At 34.9% G+C, this 22784-nt stretch overlaps 1 protein-coding gene across 1 annotated transcript in view; it reads left to right on the top strand.

Annotated features, from left to right (window-relative positions):
• sim (bHLH transcription factor single-minded) overlaps window positions 1–22378 on the top strand; it is a 35599-nt gene extending 13221 nt beyond the window's left edge. The window contains exons 4-7 of the mRNA XM_089648930.1: window positions 2448–2632; window positions 17001–17107; window positions 20662–20809; window positions 21769–22378. Coding sequence (XP_089505056.1) covers window positions 2448–2632; window positions 17001–17107; window positions 20662–20809; window positions 21769–22378 — 1050 coding nt within the window. The remainder of the gene's footprint in view (window positions 1–2447; window positions 2633–17000; window positions 17108–20661; window positions 20810–21768) is intronic.
• The last annotated feature ends 406 nt before the right edge of the window (window positions 22379–22784 follow it).

Raw genomic sequence — 22784 nt, 5'->3', positions numbered from 1 at the left:
TTGAAAGAATGCAAAACAAAATCTTACGTTTTATAAATTTTAAAATGAGTTTTCCAGCTATTATGTTGAACTACAACACTCTGTTAAATTATATGAATATGCTCAAATTGTCAGACAGAAGAATTTTCACTGACTTATTTTATGGTATTTCTATAAAAAATTCTAAATGATTTAGTTGATAGTCCGGTATTGCTAGAATTGATAAGCTTCCGGATTCTACAACGTAATATTAGAAGTCAGGAATTATTTCAATGCAGAAATTCTGTGACTTACTACCATATGTATTCCTCTTTGCCCAGAATACTAATGGAGGGAAACAATTATACCAAGTCAGTGGACATCTTCAATTTATCTTTAAACAAATATAAAATGTTGTTAATGAAGCAATTCAGTTATGTACAATAAATAATGTATATTTCTTAATATTCACATGTAAAAGCCCCGAAAAAGGGAGTTAATTAATAAATAAATATACCTCACACTATCAAGGCAATATCTGTCATATTATTGTGACAACTCCAACACGACATCGCAATGTTATATTCCCAGAATTTGGGTAACATATTTAATGTTTCAATCACTAAATACAAACAAATCTTACGGCCGTTGTTCTCAATCCTACTTATCAACTGATGAGCCGAAATTTTGGCTCAAATGCACATTTATATCGGAAAGCAGATCAACGAAACTAATTCAACAAACTGCCTAACTCTGCTTCGACTTATTTAATTTATTTATTGTACTATGTTTTCCCGATCTATGATTTTCCAACGTACATGGTAGAGTATTTTGTTGTTTTTTTTTGTTATGCTTATTTAGATGTTCTTTGTGTTAAAAAATAAATATGTACAAAAGCCCAGCTGCCCGTAAATTCCCTGCTCAAAGTCGCTTTGTAGACGATGAGGCCATTACTGAGGCCTCTGGTACATAAACACCAATTGCACTAATAGTGAAACGATGAAAGGCAGAAAAAATGTCCAAAATAATATCGTTTGTTCTCTTCTTGCTTTTAAATTTTTTTTTTGCGTTATTCCAAAACACTGACACAAGGATTTTTAAATTGGCAAAATCGTATAATAAAATATCATGCATACACCTAAAAATTAAGTGATGCACATATTAATAATAGCGTAATATGCAATGGCACGTTTCTTCCGAAACTGCATGCGGAATTACCTTATCTAAGGGTTTGATTGCATCGCTTGCACTGGTGGAAATGCATCATGCATCTGTTGTGCAGTGACGAAGTGAGAGGTTGGCGCTGAACAGGTAATTTCTAGACGTGTTTTCCACACCGATTTTATATAAAACAGATGTCACCAGTACAGCCAAGAATTTCGCTATTTGAAAATTGTTGTATCTATTTTAGGTAGGTATGGAAAAATTGAGCTTATTCGAGCACACGGACAAGCCTACAACACATTTCTATTGGTTAGTCTATTCAGTGGGTGTTGGTAATTAGTTAGGGGTGAATGCCATGAAAATATATGCACACTTGTCAGGTTATTGGCCAAGTTGAGAAGTCCAATTAATTTGTAGGATTTTTCTTTGATGTGGCAGGAGGTTATACAAACATGAAAAGTTTTTAAGTGAGGGGCAGGGCCGGTTCCGAGCCAAAAGGCGCCTGGCGATAGTATAAGTTAGGATAATAATCAGGAACTTGGCTCCTTGGCGCCCTGGCAAGTCGGCGCCCAGAGCGGACAGCTCCAATTGCGCATGTACAGGGCCGGCCCTGCTTGTTATTTTTCGTGCCCTAGTTTCACTTGACATGTTATTTTCGCGTTCTTGCTTAACTTGACTTGTTGTTTTTCGTGCCCTAGCTTCACTTGACATGTCATTTTCTTGCCCTAGCTTATGTTAACTTGTTGTCTTCGTGTCCTAGTTTTACTTGATATCTTATTTTCTTGCCCTAGCTTATGTTAACTTGTTGTCTTCGTGTCCTAGTTTTACTTGATATCTTATTTTCTTGCCCTAGCTTATGTTAACTTGTTGTCTTCGTGTCCTAGTTTTACTTGATATCTTATTTTCTTGCCCTAGCTTATGTTAACTTGTTGTCTTCGTGTCCTAGTTTTACTTGATATCTTATTTTCTTGCCCTAGCTTATGTTAACTTGTTGTCTTCGTTTCCTAGTTTCACTTGACATGTTATTTTCTTGCCCTAGCTTAACTTAACTTATTTTGTTTGAGTTTTGAATGTGTTTGTGTTTGTATGTAGAATTACTTTATGTTTGTGATTGCTCTTATGTTTGCTTCACTCAAAAGTAAATTGTTAACCTCGATACAGGCTAAGTCCTAGTGAGGTTGATTTTTAAGTGAAAAAAGGTGTTTTATGCATAGTGAGATGCAATAAATAAATATTTCGTTCCCTAACTTAAGTCGACTATTAATTTGTACCCTAGCTTAACCCGACTTTTTAGGCCTTCGCTAAATGTTCATAATTTACCCCAGGTGATCCACTGCTCGGGCTACCTAAAGGCCCGCCACGTGCCCGGGGGCGGAGGCGTGCGACTCCTAGGGCTGGTGGCCGTGGGGCACTCTCTGCCCCCCTCGGCCGTCACCGAGTTGAAGATGCACCACAACATGTTCATGTTCCGGGCCAGCCTGGACCTCAAGATCATATTCCTGGATGCTAGGTGAGTCACATCAACTTTATTTTTGATTATGAACAATTTTCGTATGTGAATATCTGCTCCCAATTATCCGAAATCAGTGGTATACTATGACTTCCTTATTTGGGTCACGTTGTAAGGCTGAATGTAAAGAGGAAGTACATAGCTAAAGTTATATAAAAAATTCTACTCAAATTTAGGGGTATCTATAGACCAACACATTTACACTTCAAAGACGAAAACTTTAAATCTAATGAACATCTCAGAATAAATCAAAGAACACGAAGATGAGGAAATCATGATATTAAACCAAAACGTTCTTAATTCATTAAAGACAGGTTGTTTCAGATAATTTGAACAAATCTTAGAATTTAAAAGTTAATTTTCAAGCTCTGTGAAAGTTCTGTTCAAGTTCTGTTATTATTTCAGTTCTTTCAAATAACTGGCCTATAATGATATAATAACAGAACTTGAATGGGATTTTCACAGAACCCGAAAATTAACGTTGAAATTTGATGAACTGTTCATATTCTATGAAACAATCCATCCCTAGAATCTGTTCACATTATGCATAATCCCCAAGAAACTACTCGAAATGGACAGAAACTCACTGAGGGAACTGGTAGGACTACTAACGGGACACTGCCATCTCAGGAGACGCATGCAGCTGTTGGCAGTGGAAAACACCAACAGATGCAGGAAATGTGAAGAGGATGAAGAGACTCCAATTCACCTATGGTGCCAATGTCCCGCTCTGTTGGGAACAAGGCTCAGATACCTGGGGAGACATACAGTAGAACCAGAAGACATAGCCACATACCCAATGACAACCCTGGTGAACTTTATTAAAGGGACTGGGTTGTTGTTAAAGGATTGAGGTAAAATGGGAGATAGCACAATGGGCCTATGGCCTAAGTGCTCACGGGAACTACGTGTAAACCGTCTCCGCTTTAACAAAAAAATCACAATCCGGTTAAAAACGTTATTACAGGTCTTTAACAAATGAATTGATAGGTTTCCTGATAAAGTTTTAGTAAATCAAGTCGGAACAAGTGTTCGCATTTCATTTTATTTATTATCAAGTGCATGAACACGTGATTTGATATATTGTTAGGAGTTTAGAAAAAGCTTATCAGGAAACGGTCTACAATCCATTTTAAACCGGATTACCAATCATTTGAAGAGATTCTTAATAAATTAGCAATACTAATTTTTCTTCGTGTATCGATATATCTCTTTATAATAATGATCGTCGCATATAAATGTAATATTATGCAATCATAAACACACCTGAAAATCAAGCCGCCATTCGCTTCGGCCAGCTGTCGGTATTTATTTTACTACGCCGGTACCTACCCACCGGGCTGGTCGGTGTTGGGTGTCGCCATTGTTTGAGCTTTTTCTCCCAGGCTGGCAACACTGTTTTATGTACCAACTGTCAAAATAAAAAGAGCGCGAAACTTTTTCTTGTTAGATTGATGCAGGGGCTGTTATTGTTTGAAAAGAAAAACATTAAATAAACCCATATATCAGTTGAATTATTTATTACCTTTTCAAATATATATACGTCTATAGTCAAGTAACCCCTAAACTTGAAACCAATTTCCCAACAGCATCACCCTGGAACGTTGGAGATATCTCACTCGGATTGACCAACATCCAGGAAATAGAAACTTGTATCCGGAATCTCCGACCTGATAAGGCTACTGGTCCGGACGGTATTCCTCCTTCAATAATTATAAAAATCTCTCCAAATATCTGTGTTCCCCTTGCGTACATATTTAATCTCTGCATCATGTCTTCCACATTTCCACAGTGTTGGAAACTAACGAGGGTCAGCCCCATTCACAAAGCTGATGAAAAGACTGACGTCAGAAATTATAGACCAGTTGCAGTACTGTCAACAATTCCAAAAATTTTTGAAATGATTATCTGTGATAAAATCAGTCCACAAATCACGCCTTTCTTAAGAGGTAATCAACATGGCTTCTTACCGAAGAAATCAACGGTAACCAACTTACTCTCTTTCTCTCGACGGGTAGCACAAGGCCTAGACTGTAGGCATCAGACGGACGTAATTTACACGGACTTCGCAAAGGCATTTGACCGAGTAGATCACGATATTCTAATAAAAAAGATGCATAAAATAGGTTTTAATCAACCCTTACTGACATTTTTTGCGTCATATTTAAAAGATAGAAGTCAGTATGTAAATATAAATGGATACGACTCCCATAAGTTCGCAGCTCTGTCAGGAATTCCTCAAGGATCGAATCTCGGTCCCATGTTATTCCTCATTCTGATTGATGACATTCAGGATTGCATACGTCACAGCTCATGTCTACTATTCGCAGATGACATGAAACTGATGAAGGAAATCGAATCAGATTATGATTATTCGAAACTGCAGGCCGACCTCGATTCAATCATGATATGGTCGGTAGAAAATAAACTTAACTTCAATATTAAAAAATGCGTTGTTATGACTTATAGTCGTTCACAAAATCCGGTATTCTGCCAGTATAGAATGAATGGTGAAGTACTTACACGCGTAAACATCATCAAGGACCTTGGGGTGATCTTTGATCCCAAGCTGACATTTTCAAACCACATAGTCCAGCTTACCTCGGCTTGCTCCAAAACTCTTGGTTTTGTAATTAGAACTTGCAAACAATTCAATAACAAAGAAGCAATGACCTCCATGTTCAACGGAGTGGTCAGAAGCAAGCTGGAGTACGCCAGTACTGTCTGGATACCTTATCAACTTAAATACATAAATATGATTGAACAAATTCAAAAAAAATTCCTAAGGTATGTTTACATGCGATCATACGGAATATATCCGAAATTCATGCATCACGTGGAACTGCTAAAGGAGACAAATTACCAAAGCCTGGAGACTAGGCGTAATGCCGGACTCATGGTATTTGAATTAAAGTTACTAAAAAACCTTATCGATTGCCCATATCTCCTGTCATGCTTTGGATTATTCGTTCCTGATAAATACTGTCGAAATCGTAGCCACGACCTATTCTGTATACCGCAGGGTCGGACAGATGTCATTGCCCGACATAGCATGACAAGAGGTATGACCTTACTAAATGCCCTACCAGCGGATATATAGATGTGTTTAATATCACTATACCATGTTTTAAAAAATATATGTACATGTATTGTTAGTTTTAATAAAATTGTACCATAATTGGACTTACCTGTCTGTCGTACAATAATAAAAAAAAAAAAATAAATAAAAAAAAAAAAAAAAAATACATATCTAATTGAATTTCAGTTTTGTTTTCGTGTATGTTTATCCCATCGAGCTGCAACTCGGTAGATATAATCGTTGTCCATAACAATGCATTATATCAATCACATAGGTACACGCGTTTCTCTGAAATTCGATGACATTATTGCTATCCAATCGGGATTTGGCTCAGTTGATAGAGTTGTTGACTCCAGTTTTTGAATAGGATGTTTCAATCTTCAGTCAAACAATTTATATTTTTTTGTTTTGTTTTATAAGCCATATGAAAATAGATGTATCATAGTAGAAAAAAACTTTGTTTTTTGTAGAATGTTTTTTATTTGTTTTGTGAGTTACATTACAATCAAACTGGGGTATAGTGTGAGTCTGAAAAGAGTGACGCGGCGAAGAAGATGGGAAAGAGGAAGGTAGGGAAGTATCTGGATATTCAGATCCAATTACTACACGCGAGCCGAGCCACGAATCACGGGATTGAAACAAAGCAACTTGCAAGCGGTATTTCGTGTCATTTGCGGTTGCTTCGTTCCTTTCCCATAAGTTGTGGTTCAGCTCGGCAGTTCGGCTCGCGTATGTAAACGTAGCAATATGCATTAATGGTTATAACTCTACGTTTATCTCACAACTTTTTAAATAAAACTCCGGGGTCAACAAAACACTTGGGACTTGGGGATGAACACTTGGAAGTGTTCATCGAATATTATTGTTAATTATTTCGTATTATTATTATTCGATGAGGTATTACCTCCCCTGCCTGCCAGAGGTTTGCTTTAGAGGTTCGCGTTCGGTCGCATTGTTTCCATAACTGTGCTGCGGTCAACTTAATGTTTTATTATCATCGTAAAAAGTCCGACCGCGTTCCCATTTCACATTATTCCCAAACAGCTGGCAGAAGGAATTCCTAATAATACACATAACTGGATAGAACCTATACTGCCGTCTTAAGTAAAAACCCAGTATTTACCAAAATTAGTAAGAATTTGTTGAATATGGAAAGTTATTAAGGCGATGCCATACGTAGTAATGCAAAATCATGTGTTTTTGGTTTGAAAATTTGATCGCCTAGAAATGTTTCAGATGCTTTAATTAAATACTGCGAGTAGAATACATATTGGCCTTTGAAATAATCGAGTATTTTTTAGATAAGTCTTTTTATAAGCCCAGAAAAAAATAATGTATAAGGCCTATGAAAACTGCTTTAAAGTTCAAAATCTCCTACTTACGAACCCATTTCGGTTATGATTTTATTGTATAATGTGGCAAATTAAGTTATTAATAAAAAGATCGAAAAAAAATAAATATTTATGCCTGAACATCCACAAAATAAAATAAAAGGCACTTTTTGGCCATGTTTTTTTCTTGCATAAATCAAAACAGGCGGATTGTGTTAAGGGGGAATTTAAACCTTATCGCCATCTACGTAAGGGTTGTTATTGATAGTGGCTCAATTAAAAATATTACACGACGTAGTGCATCGCCTTAACCATGGAAAAAATGATACTGTTTTATGTTATTTCAATTCAAGTAAGGTAAGTAATACCGCGGCATTTCTGTAAAAAAAAACAATCACTACCTTCAAAATCACCAATCGTAGATAACTACTTGAGGTGACTTACGGCAAAGGTGTTGGTTACTTATGGTGAAGGTGACTTATGGTCTACATTATGAATACCAAAAAATATGCTTTAGATAAATTGAAGGTTTTCCTATCGTTTCGCTTGAGTAGAATACAAATAAAAAAATAAATTACTCAATAAAAAATATAAATGTAAACTACAAAAAAAAATATGTTTTTCAATAGAAATGTATGAACGCGTAAAGGAAACAACTTTAAAAAAATACAGTATTATAGCTAAGATTATCTGTGACAGTTTCATTTGATTAACTTTTTTGCTTTCTTATAAAATTATTTAGAAAATAAATAAAAAACAGTTTTGTGCTTGAAATCGAACGTTTCTAGACTTCGTTTGTCAAGTGATTTTAGTGCCTATTACCTACAATATAAGGTATACCAAAGATATCCACATTTTTGGCTTGTAGCTTCCTCTTAATAAATTGTTCCAGGGCGGCGGTATCCAAAACCCGCCGCCTTGTCTAACAATTTGTTATCATACGTCGATATATCTCAAAAATTTATTATTATACCTCCAATTAATTTTGTATCTGAAACAGGAAACTAGGTGGCAAAAATATTGTCATAAAAAACCGACAGCCTGAAAGGTGTCCTGTTCTGCGGTGTTAATTAGCAGTATTTGCACAGCTGAGTATTTGTTTGTCAGTGGATACGACAATTGTTCGCGTGCCACATATTTTTGCTATCAGGTTACGTTCGCTTTCATTATTCACGTTTGAAGAATGCTATTTAATGATCATTGTTTATCCATTATAATTGTCATAATAAATTGTAGCTAATATGAATTAATCTAATATACTAAAAATCAGAAAGGACTCTAAAGACGGGTTGTTTCGTAGAATTTGAACAATTCTTCAATATTCATTGATAATTTTCAAGCTCTGTGAAAGATTTTTTCAAGTTCTGATATTATTTCAGTTCTGTAAAGCAACTAGCCTATAATGATATAATAACAGAAGTTGAATTGGACTTTCACTGAACCTGAAAATGAACGTTGAAATTTGATGAATTGTTCAAATTTATTTATTTATTTTTATTTTATTGATACATGATTTAGAGAGTACAAGTGGTTTTTTGTGATATTTCACCCTCCATGCTAGGGATGACCATGTGTTATGGCGGGTGAATTTTACAGTTTGCGGACAAAGAATCTATACATTACTATAATATAAAAAATAAAAATGATGTATAGCTAGTTTGGGTTGCAAGAAGAGAATTGAGAAGTTAGAGAATTATAAGAAGATGAAAAATTTGAGAAATTTTTAGTAAATAGATCACACTAATAAATAATTAATAATTAGGGAATAAGGATATATTATATTTGTCTGAAAGGTGATCAAATTGATAGAGTGTAGAATTAATGGGTATTGTAGTTTATTTCGTAATTTGTTTTTTAAAGGAATGGGGTTGACTCACGGTTTTTAGGTTTTCAGGGATAATGTTAAAGATTTTAGGAGCTAGGAAGAAAAATTGTCTTTGAGCTGACGTGGTATGTAGTGAAGGTACTTTGTAGTGACCGCTGGTTATTGTTCTGGTGGTGTAGTTGTGTTGTAAGAGAGTTTTGTTTTTTATATTTGAACAGGAAATGTATTAGCGAACATTTTAGGTGGAGTTGTCGTATGTTTAAGACCTTATACTCTATGAGGAGTCGAGTTGAGGGGTATCTTGTCGGTCGCTTGTTAATGACACGTATTACCATTTTTTGAAATTCTGTGAATAAACCCGTCATAATCTATATTAAATAAATGTGTACTTCCTAAGCTTTTCGTCCTGTTCGACCCATTAGCCCCCGTATTCCGAATCTCTACTGATTTACAACACACTAGCTGCCATTATATTACTGTTATTCTTTGGAGATGGACATATACCATTGCGGACTTTTCTGTAGATAGGTATACAATTCCGTACTACATTATGTTGATGTATCTCATAAGGTTTAGCCAGCGTTAACAATGTGAAGCTCTAAAATATTTTATTTACGACTTGATTACAAAACATCGAATTTTCTCTACTTTCTATAAATTTAACATGCATGTATTATATATAAACCTTTCGGAAGAAATTTTCTAAATGATAGTGAAAAAAATAGTGAAAGCGCACAGAGACGCGGATAGCGACTTTATTTTAAACCTACTATTTCGAGGTTAGAGAGTTCTTTTTAACACTTGCTCGATAGAAAAAGATCGCATAGTGAGATCCGACTAGCTAACTAACTAACTAACCATCACACCATTTTCCCGCAGGGGTAGGCAGAGAGAACGGACCGCCAAGCTACTCGGTCTTGGCACACACTCTTTGACTAATTCACATTCATACATCGTCTCATACATACTCTTATATTATTCTGACTCTTGACATGGCCCGACTCGAGTATCTATTCACTTGATCGTGCTATGTCTTCCTCGGGCGTCCCCGACTTCTGCTACCATTCACATTTGCATCGTATATTCTCCTTACACTCCTTTCTTCGCTCATTCGCTCTACATGTCCAAGCCATCTCAGTTTACCTTTCTTAATTTTACTTATTACGCTTACATCAGCCTCGCACATACGCCTCAGGAATCTCATTTCTACAGCGTTCAGTCTACTTTCATCCTTCCTCTGCCAGTTCCTTGCCTCACTGCCAATACAACAGGGTAGGTACCAACCAGCACTCAATTGTGGACTGCTAGCATTGCTTCTTTTGACATTTTTTGTTAGCGCCAACTACGTGCAGTCCTCCATTAGTGGAGTTACCTGCATTTACCCTTCTTTCAATATCTCTGTCAGTCTTCTCATCTCTCTAGAACATACTTCCTAAACACACAAACTCATCCACCAGCTCCAAGTGTTCCTCATTTATTAAAAACACATTTTGTCCAGCCTGCTTACCACTGCGGGGAAACGGCGTGATGGTTAGTTAGTTAGTCATGCCAAAAGGATGTGAGTCAGTTCATGTTATTTATTTTAAGATAAACTTTTAAGCTATTGATCTACTTAGACAGCCTAACGCTATTCCTTAAAAGGAATTGAAAAATATGATACTTTAAAGTGCAAGCTTGGTAACTAGATAAGAATTATGTATAAGTCATTAGTCACGTGTCCTTAATTAATGACCTCGTTTATTTGAAATACCAACGCAAATCTGTGAATAATTCAGACCCTTGAAAAATCATGAAATCTGACTTACTCGTCAAGATTGGAGCTTGAAATTTTAAGATAAATATTGGTAACCATGGATGATTTGTATTGCGCCGTTTTTGTGCAAAATCACCTCAAGGGCGCTGTACAAATATATAATACACTTCTACAATGATCTACTAACTATTTATGGAGACAATATACAGTACCATACTTACCTGGTAGGTCACTTGAGATTAGCACTTAATCAATATTAAGGCGATGCCATACGTAGTAATGCAAAATCATGTGTTTTTGGTTTGAAAATGTGGTCGCCTAGAAATGTTTCAGATGCTTTAATTAAATACTGCGAGTAGAATACATCTTGGCCTTTGAAATAATCGAGTATTTTTTGTATAAGTCTTTTTATAAGGCCTATGAAAACTGCTTTAAAGATCAAAATCTCCTACTTGCGAACCCATTTTCGGTTATGATTTTATTGTTTAATGTGGCAAATTAAGTTATTTATAAAAAGATCGAAAAATAATTAAATATTTATGCCTGAACATCCACAATATAAAATTAAAGGCACTTTTTGGCCATGTTTTTTTCTTGCATAAATCAAAACAGGCGGACGGTGTTAAGCGGGAATTTAAACCTTATCGCCATCAACGTAAGGAGTGTTATTGATAGCGGCTTGATTTAAAATATTACACGACGTAGTGCATCGCCTTAAGATATATATATATTTTTTATATATTGTCATTATTTGTGCTGTGTCTTATTTTATTTTTTAATTAATATCATTTATAACTAGCTGTACCCCGCCACGCGAGGCTACGCTCAGTCTGTCTGTGCAGATAGATAAATAATAGCGCGTGTTGCTTTTCGTCCAACAGATGGCGCTGTTTTTTTTTTTTAAAGTTTTTTTTTACCTGTTACAGGTGATAGGTATATAAAAACACGCAGGTATTTGAATGCAAAGTTGTGTCAAAATTTCAAAGCAATCGGTGAAGATCTTAACGAGATTTTGTATTTTTTGTAAATATTTTAGCCCTCTGGTACTGGATCCTTAATTTTTTGTTATAATTTTATATTTGTGTTTAAATTAGATTTTATTGTATTATCAATGTGGCAACATAAAGAATATTAATCAAAAGAAATATATTGCGAATTAATATGATAGAATTGAAATAATTTTCTGGTAAAAGATGTTATACTATAGATAATTGATATCCACAATGGAAATAGGAGTGGGAAGCAGAATCTTTAGCAATGAAAAACAGTACCGGGCTGAATTTTGTTAGATTTCTTGCCTTCAATTTTGTAACAATTATGTTTTAGCTGACGTCGATAAAGTTTCAAGCATTGGAGAAGGAGAGAGGGTGTGATAGGTAAAGTAGGGGCGGGATAAGCACAGAATAGAAGAATGCAAGAATTGCGATATGGGCGTGTTTTTTTGGTTTAATCATAGACATATGAATATTAGTAGACCTGCCCTAAGTGATTAAAAGCGTATAATTCCCCACTCCCCATACCGGTTCCATTGGAGCCGGCTGGGCTCGCGTATGGCTTCCTGTGAATCTTGAGAATGTGACGTCATCATTCTTGTTCGAACTAGCGTCGAGCTATGGTCGAGGCATTTTATGAAATAACACGCCAAAATAGTGGCTTGTGCTATGAAAACTTGTAAAAATAGATGTGAAAAAGAGAATAAACCCAATTGTCGTATTACATTCCAAATGTAAGCATCATTTTAAGCTTATTCACATCGTATAATATGAATCAGTTGTAGAAACATATACTATCACATCGAGATTCATCTGGTCGAATGTAGCGATTCTCAAGTGTGCGCATCGTTGTTACTGGGAAGTAAATTATGAACACTTATAAAAGTGTCTTAACTAAGTACGTAAACAAAATATTCGACTCTGAAAATAGAAGAAATTTTTTTTGCCGAATTTGGACTTCGCAAATTTGTTCATAACGTGGCGAGTAATTTGCGCTCCCATGTAAAAATGTCTATTCATTCAAAAGCAGATTTTACTTTTAAGAACTAAATGGTGATATTATATAATGCGAGATGCCTATATAGGTACTGTCAGATTGATTTATTGACGAATCACAGTCAGCTTTACTCCCTTCGTTCTTCAACAGTTGATTTTACCCCTCACCTTTAATTTCTAGTCTATATATTCATATGTCTGTGGGTACAATATATTTTTACATTTCATAGTTATCCAGTAATGTTGGCCTCACTGGGTGGTTTACCCGTGCTGAGGCCTTCATTTTATAATTTAAAAAAATAGTATACATAATGCATTTAAGAGGAAACTATAAGCCGAAAATGTGTATATTTTTGGAATACCTTATATCGTAGGTAATAGGCATTAAAATCGCTTGACAAACGGAGTCTAGAAACGTTCGATTTCAAGCACAAAACTTATTTTTATCTATTTTGTAAATCATTTTATAAGAAAGTTAATCAAGTGTAACTGTCACAGATAATCTTAGCTGTAATACTGTATTTTTTAAAGTTGTTTCCTTTACGCGTTCATATATTTCTATTGAAAAAAAATTTTTTTAGTAGTTTACATTTATATTTTTTACTGAGCAATTTTTATTTGTATTCTTCTCAAGCGAAGCGATAGGAAAACCTTCAATTTATCCAAAGCATATTTTTTGGTATTCATAATGTACACCAATTCGTTATAAAGATTAATCAAAATAGTGATTTGACATTAAGCTTCGTCTTAAAGAGAAATATACATATAATGTTTTGTGTTTGTGAGTGATGTGTGTTTTATATTGGTGTTATGTGTTACGTGTAGGTTTTATTATTTTATGTTACGAATTTTTGGTAATATTGTCTTGTTTGTTCTTTAATACATTTTGTAATTTTGTGTCTGAATTTATGTTGAATGCTTTTATAGATAGTGTCTTTGTCCAAAGCTTGTATTTATTGTCGGAGTTTTTATGTTTTCTTTGTACGCTTGTCTAACTGGTCTGTTAGTGATAGTTTATGTATGTTTAAATTTGTTATTTTGGTCAAAAATATAGTTTAGTAGTGTTTTAACGTATAATAGGCGTATATTTAGTACCTTACAACTGTTGAATATTTGGCCTGTGATTCAAAAGTCTGGCCAATCTAGCCTTAAATTTTAAATATAGAATTTCGTGTCATCATCATTATGAAATTTTCATTTCGATCAAATAAAATGTTCATATATGATATCAAACAGTGTAAAAGAGACAGAGCGAGTTCTAAATGGGTTAGAACCTAGATAAGTACCTACTAATGATGGTTTGACTGAATATTGAACCGTCCTCCCCAGCGACTGCAAACTTATAACTTATAAAATATCTTTAAATTTAAAATAAAATGGTTTGGCTGAAGTTTATACCTTCCTTCCCAGGGACTGATAGGACCGACTTTTATTTCGTATATTATCTGCTGTAATGCCATCCGATTTCCAAGAAATGCTTATATTTTCGCGTGTGTATGCGCGATTGCACATTAGTCAGTGTCGACATCGGTTTGTATTCAAATCTACTTGTAAGGTATGTCTACTTTGTATTGTTTGTTCATGAGCAGGAGGTCTACCTAAATCCCACAGAGAAGAGAGGGTTTAGTAGTATGCTGGTACACCCCGAGGTGTAAAGTGTTACAAGAGAAAGATTAGGCACGTCCTACCCCCCTACCCTCCACCCTTACAGCGGGTCTGGGGGCCCCGCCACTTGCCATGTTTACCAGCCCTACACTTTATGCAGGGGTTTACTAATCATTATTATAGTCACAAAATACTAAGGTTTTCACAAACACAGAAAACAGCAAACTCAAAGATATGATGTTTTCTATGAAATCATATGTTTATTATAGGTTGCACGGCAAAAGTTGAGGCGAACAATACACATGTATTATTTGTGCATATCTATACACTCCACACAGCGGTGTTTTTGCGAAGCGTCACTGAGAAAAATCCATTTGTTTCAATGACACTATGCGTGTATCACTGTGTATATAATGGAATAAAATTATTCAATCAATTACCCCTTGATATACAAACAGAAAAAAAAACTTTACAAAGTTGTAATAAACAAATTCTACTCCCTTAAGCACAAGCACCTGTTTTATCAGGAAAATTTTGTTAACATACTTGTATACGCAAACTACTAAACAATGCGTTTTTTTACTAGAAAATTATGAAATCCATAAGTAACAACATTAAAAAATACAATGTTATGTCTAAAGTTGTCTCTGACAGTTTCCCTTGGTTGACACCATTTTTTGTTATAAAATTATTCATAAAATAAATAAAAAATACTTTTGCACTAAAATCGAACGTTTCCAGACTACGTTTGCCAAGCAAATTTAATGCGTATTACCTATATTCCAGGCATACTAAGAATAAACACATTTATGGCTTGTGTATTCTTATAATGCTGGGCCACTGATCTGGTAGCAATGGAATTATGCATCTCTGTATTATCGACAGCTCTACCAAACTGCTACAAGTGCCATCTGTGAATAATACGTCAAACTAATATCTGGGATGTAACATTTTTTTACTTGAGTTCCTTATTATATTGTTTATCGATCCAATTTCCCGTTACACAAACAAAACAATGCTCCGATGTCCTCTGCGTCACATTGTTTGTCTCGATAAAACAATATCTGGGAAAAAACAGCATCCCTTTAAAAAAACAAATCACTTCCTGCTACCCCCATGGCTCTTTCTTTATATCTGGTTTCACCCACCCCTCAGTAGGGGTGGTGCAAACACTCGGGGGGAATAGAGCGGGCGCTCGTTCAAGAAGACAGACACTCTCCCAACTCGAAGGGGAACTCAGAAACGATGGAGTGATAGCAATTAGGGGCTAATGGAGGAGAATCGGATTTGTTTGTAATGGTATTAGTTTTGTATTAACGTCTGGTATTCATAGATGATAGAATATACCCCTTCTTTTGTCGCGATGGCAGTCGTAGAGGTTATACTCAAAAGGGTATTAGGTGAACAATGCTAAGGATGCGTTTTAACCCCTCCAGTGTTTGATCATATATGACCGGGCGTCCAAATTTTATTAAGTATTTTTACATTTCTTTCTATCATGCAGAAATACTTAATTTTTTTAACGTTAGAAAGAAAAATAATAACTCTTTCCAGTTTGTTTTACTGGAATACATTAATAAAATCCTAAAAATAGCCAAAATGAATAATTCATATTTCGCGCAGCTATCGTAACAATTGGTTTATCTTTAAAGATGATTTCTTATTTTTTAATATATGTACGAGATAAAAGTAATATTACAGTTTTCTTATTAAGAGGAAGCTACAAGCCGACAATGTGTATATTTTTGGTATACCTTATATTGTAGGTAATTGGCATTAAAATCGCTTGACAAACGGAGTCTAGAAACGTTCGATTTCAAGCACAAAACTGGTTTTTATTTATTTTGTAAATAATTTTATAAAAAAGTTAAAAAGTTAATCAAGTGAAACTGTCACAGATTATCTTAGCTACGATAGTTTATTTTTTAAAAGTTGTTTCCTTTACGCGTTCATACTAAAATATATTGAAAAAAAAAAAATTGTAGTTTACATTTATATTTTTTATTGAAGTAATTTATTTTTTATTTGTATTCTACTCAAGCGAAACGATAGGAACACCTTCATTTTATCTAAAGCATATTTTTTTGGTATTCATAATGTCCACCAATTCGTTATAAAGATTAATCAAAATGGTGATTTGGCATTAAGCTTCGCCTTAGTTCCCCAAACAAAACGAATGTTTTTTCTAAATATTGAATAGTTTCTAAAACAGTCTTTGTTTTTACGAAAAATTAAAAAAAAATAATATTTATATAGCGCCTTTGAAATCCACAGAAAACCCTGCAAACTGTACGAAAGTGATGAAAGTACTGAAGGGTTAAATGAAGCGATTATATTTTATCAAAAGGTTTCGGAAAAGGCGAAAGGTAGGAATGTAGGAATATAGGAATTACGTGTTGCACTGCAAGTCGTTCGAGACAGAATAAAGTTCATACGAGCACTTTCAAAACCGCACTGGCAGGTTCGCTGGAATGCGCATGCGTCTCAGTGTGGCGATTAGCTAGAAATCGCCAGTGTCTCAAATTAATAGTTCCTTTATTTTAATTTTATCTAGCTTGACGTTTCGTCACTTTCAAAAACTTTGAAGAACTCCAAGAACTACTTGAGCCACTGACACTAAAGCCATCTATGCTACATAGCTCAAACTATCACATAACTTTCCTCGTCTTCATATACCCCAATCAATTACGGATGCCATCTATGTACCTAGTCCCAACGTCTCCGAGCAGTGTGCGGTATCAATATGAAGAAAAAAAAACTGAATCTAATGTATTTGTTTGTTCACAGGGTAGCAACATTGACGGGATATGAACCTCAGGATCTCATTGAGAAGACTCTCTACAATTTCATCCATGCCACTGACATCCTTCACATGAGATATGCCCACTTTACTTGTAAGTTCACCGACATTTTTATTATTACTGTTAGATACCTACTTAAACTAAACCAAATTGTATGTAGCGTGGGTTTCTTCAAGTCCCAGGTTTACTTCTTCCATTAAAAAGACCCCTCAAATAGCATCCCCAAAAATAACAGAATCGGAGGCTCCTATGAGCATTCCAGAAGCACAATAAACATGTATTGTTTTTTAATCCGGTTTTATGTACCAAACATTGCAAAATAAATACAGTAATTGAAATGCAACCCTTTTATACATTTAAAAAAATATATATTTATTCTCATTTCTTTTCACATATAATACATAAAAACATTATATATAATAACGAATAGTATGAACAAGAAATGAAAACCCACTAAGGATTGACCTGAGTGTGGGTAATATAAAAATAATTACTATATACATTACTACATACATACATTATAACATTAACAATTACATTAACTTCATATAGGAGGTCCTAAGGTAAATAATTAACCTGGGGTGCCTATGTCTTATTTGGGAGTGATTTGTGAAGAATGTTTTTGAGAAATGGAAGGATTTATTTATTTATTTATTTTTTTATTTATTTTTATTTAAGTACATAAAACAGGCATGGTGCCCAAAAATTTATATACATGGATGTTTAAATACATAATAATAACAAAATGATAATAACAAAAATAGTAACAAAAGGAAAATGTAAAAGTAATATTAATATTAATCTATTATAATAATATGTAAGCTAAATATGCAAGTAAATAACAAATAAGAATGGGTAAAAGGTAAATACAAATATGTTCATAAACTATTTGTTATTGTCACACCTGTACTGGTGAGACACTGATTAGGTAGGTACAATGTTGCTTCTCTTTAAATAAAGGGCTTCATCACAATATCAGCTTAATATGATTAAAGGTAATACATTTTTTTTGAAGTGTTTAAATTGGTCATTAAAAATGTCTATTTCATTATTAGAGCCATGTATAATGTTATAATTTCTTAATGTTCGCGGTACAGGGGAAAAATATCCTGTATTTGTGTGGTAGGCTTTAATATAGAAAATGTCTTTCATCCTCCTTGTTGATTTTCTTGATGGTATATTGATGTTAATTTGGGATAAAATGTTTGGTGTATCAACTGATGCATGTATAATTTTGTGTAGGAGCAGTACGTCAGAAAGTTTACGTCTGACCGTCAGTGAGTGTAGTTTATAGTGCAAAATTCGGTCATTATATGTTCCAAATTGACCAGATAAACCTTCACGATAAGCAATTACACGGGTTAGTTTCCTTTGTATGGATTCAATCCTATAATTATGAATCTCATAATTGGGAGACCAAATTGTTGATGCGTATTCGAGAATACTTCGCACAATTGATTTATATAATGTTAAAGTTAATTCTGTACTTTTAAAACAATTCGTGATTCTTAGCGTTAATCCTAATACTTGTGATGCACTTTTTGAAATTTTATCTACATGTTTATTGAAGCTAAGTGACGAGTCAAATGTCACGCCTAAGTCTTTGATTGAAGTTGTGTTTTGTAAAGGGATATTGTTAATGTGATATGTGTTTGAGAATTTATTAATGTTCTTTGTGAATGAAATTACGGCACATTTGTTTTCATTAAAATATAAATCATTTAGTGTGCACCATTCATGAAGTGATGATAAGTCTTTTTGCAAATCGGTGCAATCTTCTAATGATGTAATTTTTTTGTACAACTTAAGGTCATCGGCAAACAGGAGATATTTTGATGTTTTTATTCTTAAAATTATGTCGTTGATAAAGATTAAAAACAACAAAGGTCCAAGATGCGAGCCCTGCGGAATTCCCGACGTTACAGTAAAAATATCAGCGGAGTAGCCTCCTACAACCACTTGCAGTTTTCTTTCTGTAATGTAACTTTCGAACCATTTCAAAGTATTTCCATTTATGCCAAACTTTTCCAGCTTCTTGATGAGTAATGATTGATTTAACTGGTCAAATGCTTTGCAAAAATCCGTGTAGATGGCATCTACTTGTAAACGTTTATCGATGCTATCGCGGATGTACTGGGAGTATTCGAGAAGGTTAGTTGTTGTGGAACGCCGAGGGAAAAACCCGTGTTGCTCAATGATAATATATTTACCTACATGAGCTAATAGACAGTCATATATTATTGACTCAAACAACTTTCCTATGCAGTCAAGTTTAGAGATAGGTCTATAATTTTTTATATCGCTCTTACAACCTTTCTTAAATATAGGTGTTAAGAAAGCCGTTTTCCATTTGACTGGGAAAACACCTTCTTGTAATGATTTGTTATAAAGAAGGCTAAGTGGTCTGGCAAGAACATCTCTGCACATTTTCAAAAATATTGGCGGGATACCATCAGGACCTGATCCCTTATTGGTTCTCAATTTCTTACACTTGACTAATATCGTTAAGGGCGAAACAGTGATCATACCAAGGCTTTCGTTACAGAAATCTTCAGATATTTGTGGTGAATAGTTTGCATTGTGAGGTTTATAAACAGATTGAAAGTGCTTAGAAAAAAGCCCGCAGATAACTTGACCTTGGGTAGTTTTTATATCATTTAGGTGCATCTCTTTTGGAATATCGGTTGTGTTTTTATATTTGCTTTTTGCAAATTTCCAGAAATCATTCGGGTTAGCTTTTAAATTTTGTTTGATTAAGTCTAAATGCTTATGATAACAAACTCTAATCAGATTTTTTGTTCTGGTTCTAATCAAGCTGAATGATAAATGATCTAGTTCATTACCATATTTCTTATATTTTTTATGAAATTTGTTTTTTTCCTTTATCAAACGAATGAGATCTTTTGAGTACCACTTAGGAAAGTGATTTTTGTTCGTTTTGAGGGGAACATGAGAAGAGATAATCTGGTAGAGTATGCTGTAAAACTGATCGACAGATTGATCAATATTTCCCTGATTAATGAATTCCCAATCAATCTCACGAAGAAAGGTATTAATTGAATCATAGTCGGCTTTATAAAAGTTTGGTCTTGGGGCGTTACGGGTTTCTAGATGTGGTAGAAAATTAAAAAGAACATTTATTTCTAGAGCAGGGTGGTATGGGTCTTCTTTGCTTAGTGGAGATGAAGAACGTATTACTGATATGTCTTCTTTATCTGATAAAATGAGATCCAATATTTTGGATTGGTGATTCACTATTCCGTTAAATTGTTTAAGATTACAGAATGATAGTGTATCGATGATGTCAGAGGTGATTGTATTTGTGTTTGTGGTGAAAGGTAATAAATTGTTTGTTTTATCGGTAATCCAATGAATGTTCGACTTATTGAAATCGCCAAATATTAAGATGTGTTGGTTTGGTGTTGTTAGGTACACATTCCTAAGATTGTTTAAAAATGAGCTTACAATAGATTCTTCTTCTAAATTAAACTAGGGTCTCGATTAAACTAGGGTCGTAGAAATTACCCGTTCTAAAGTTAAAAGAAATAATTTAACAATTGATCCGGCTCGAAGGACCAGATTTGGACAATTTTATTTTGAAGACCATTGAACAGTTTCTGATTGGTATATATTATGTCCTCTTACAGTATTGTCCAAGGGCCAGGTAACTTCCAAGTACTACAGGTTCCTGACGAAGGGCGGCGGGTGGGTGTGGATGCAGAGCTACGCCACCATCGTTCACAACTCTAGGAGTTCCAGACCGCACTGCATCGTCTCCGTCAACTATGTGCTCAGGTAATTCATCAGCTTTTGCTGGAGAGTCTTGCATATATTTTACTTTTCTATAGTTTCTCATCTATCTACATTTTCAATTCATTTAATGCATTTGAATTAATCAATACGAATAATGTCGGATGTGCGTGTGAATTGGTAGTTTTGCTTGAGAGTGAGAGGTGCTTAAAGTTTCGCTTCAACAGTTTGATTGTTTTTTAAATGAAGACGATCGATGTTGTTTTGTCATTTTGTATAGATTTAATTTCTTTAATTTTCTTCGTTTCCATTTATACGGAAACATATATTATCACAATAAACAGCTTTGCAAAGTTACATATTTGCTTCCGACATTTTTCATTGGGACTGTCGATTTATTATATGTCGAATATTGTGTTTTAAAAAATACTGTATAAGTGAATTTATAAATAAAATATACTACCTCAACCTCGGTAGAGGACCAAAAGCTACTGATTCTGAAAACTAAAAGTGAGGTTATAATCCCAATTCTGGTACGCAACTTTTTTCACGTCTGATAGAACGATATAAAATACAACTTCAACAAATCCAATATTTTCAAAACTTCTGATCCAAGTTATTAAATACACCTAATTGAATTACACTTTTGTTTTCGCTGAAACTCGGCACATAGTCTCGTTGTCGATGACAATGCATTCTGTCAATCTAGTGGAAATCACGCACACAAACGGGGACATATAAGCATTTCTCTGAAATAGGATGACATTAAAGCAGATAATATGCTAAATAAATGTTGTTCCTACCCAATCGCGATCGGGCCACGTTGTTAGCACAGTAGTCTCCAGTCCCTGGGGAGGAACGGTCAACCCTCAGTCAAAAAAAGAAGAAAAAAAACTTGTTGGCTACTAGCCGGCTCAAGAGAAGCTGCATCTAGGTCTAACATTGAAAATAGATTTATTATAGTAAAACAACTTTGTTTTTTACTGGTTGTTTTTTTTTCACAGTGAAATCGAAGCCAAAGAGTTACTTCTGACGTCAGAGCAAGGACCAGCCACACTGCCGTCTCCAACAGCACCCGTCACTGTTGAGATACAAAACAACTCGGTCTGCGATCCCATCCCACCGAGGACCTTACAGAATCACCACAACCACAACATTCCAGACCACCAATTGCAACACCAAGTCAACTCCATGGACAAATTCTCAGCAGGAGAATTCAGCGACTCTGGAAGCGGTTTCCACTACCCGGAATACCCAACGGATTTGCTTCAGGACCTCGGTAATCAAGTGCCAAATGATGGAGGCTACCACGAACTGTTCTACAACGGTGGTTATGGTGATACTGCAGACCACAGCAATCTTTCACATCAACAGAGGCCGTTTTCTGCTGGCTCTTCCTCGTGCAGCTCCGCGGAGAGTGCTGATGGTGGCAGGCTGATGTTGAATATTCCTCCAGCGCAGGTTTATTGCCAGGAAGATGGACATTTCCAACAACTTCAGTGTTACAATCATCAACCGGCACCTCCGCCAGCGTACACCAGCGTGATTGTAGCAACTACACAGCAATACCAACACCCGCACAATCTGACTGACGAGTTTGTACAAATTCACTAAACTGAATAGTGTTCGAGTACTCTGTTTTTAATATTTATTTATTATCAGATCTTTTAGATTCCTTAAAATCAACATTTTTGACTCTCCATAGTTCATAATCTATTATTTGAATCTCTTGTAAATATGATTTTAACAGTTACAGGTAAAATGATCGTAATCAATCAATCGTAATCAAATGATCGTAACTCTGAAATGATTGACGAAAAATGATCGTAGGCAAACAATAAGCTATGCTAACCCAACATGTCTGCTCCTGAACTTAACAGCTTCATTCGAGTGATGACGATTTTTTTGGAAAACCTCAAAATGTAATATTTAATCACTAAAGACAATATTATCGACTCTCAAACGAAATATGTGAAACTGAACCTAGGACCCTAAATACCCGGAACGGCTGAGGTCCTGG

This window comes from Hesperophylax consimilis, chromosome 28, assembly GCF_061612785.1.
Source record: "Hesperophylax consimilis isolate HC1 chromosome 28, BYU_Hcon_1.0, whole genome shotgun sequence".
In the NCBI taxonomy this organism is placed as follows: domain Eukaryota; kingdom Metazoa; phylum Arthropoda; class Insecta; order Trichoptera; family Limnephilidae; genus Hesperophylax; species Hesperophylax consimilis.
The sequence above is the reverse complement of the archived record's forward strand: the minus strand, read 5'-3'. Positions and strand labels throughout refer to the sequence as shown.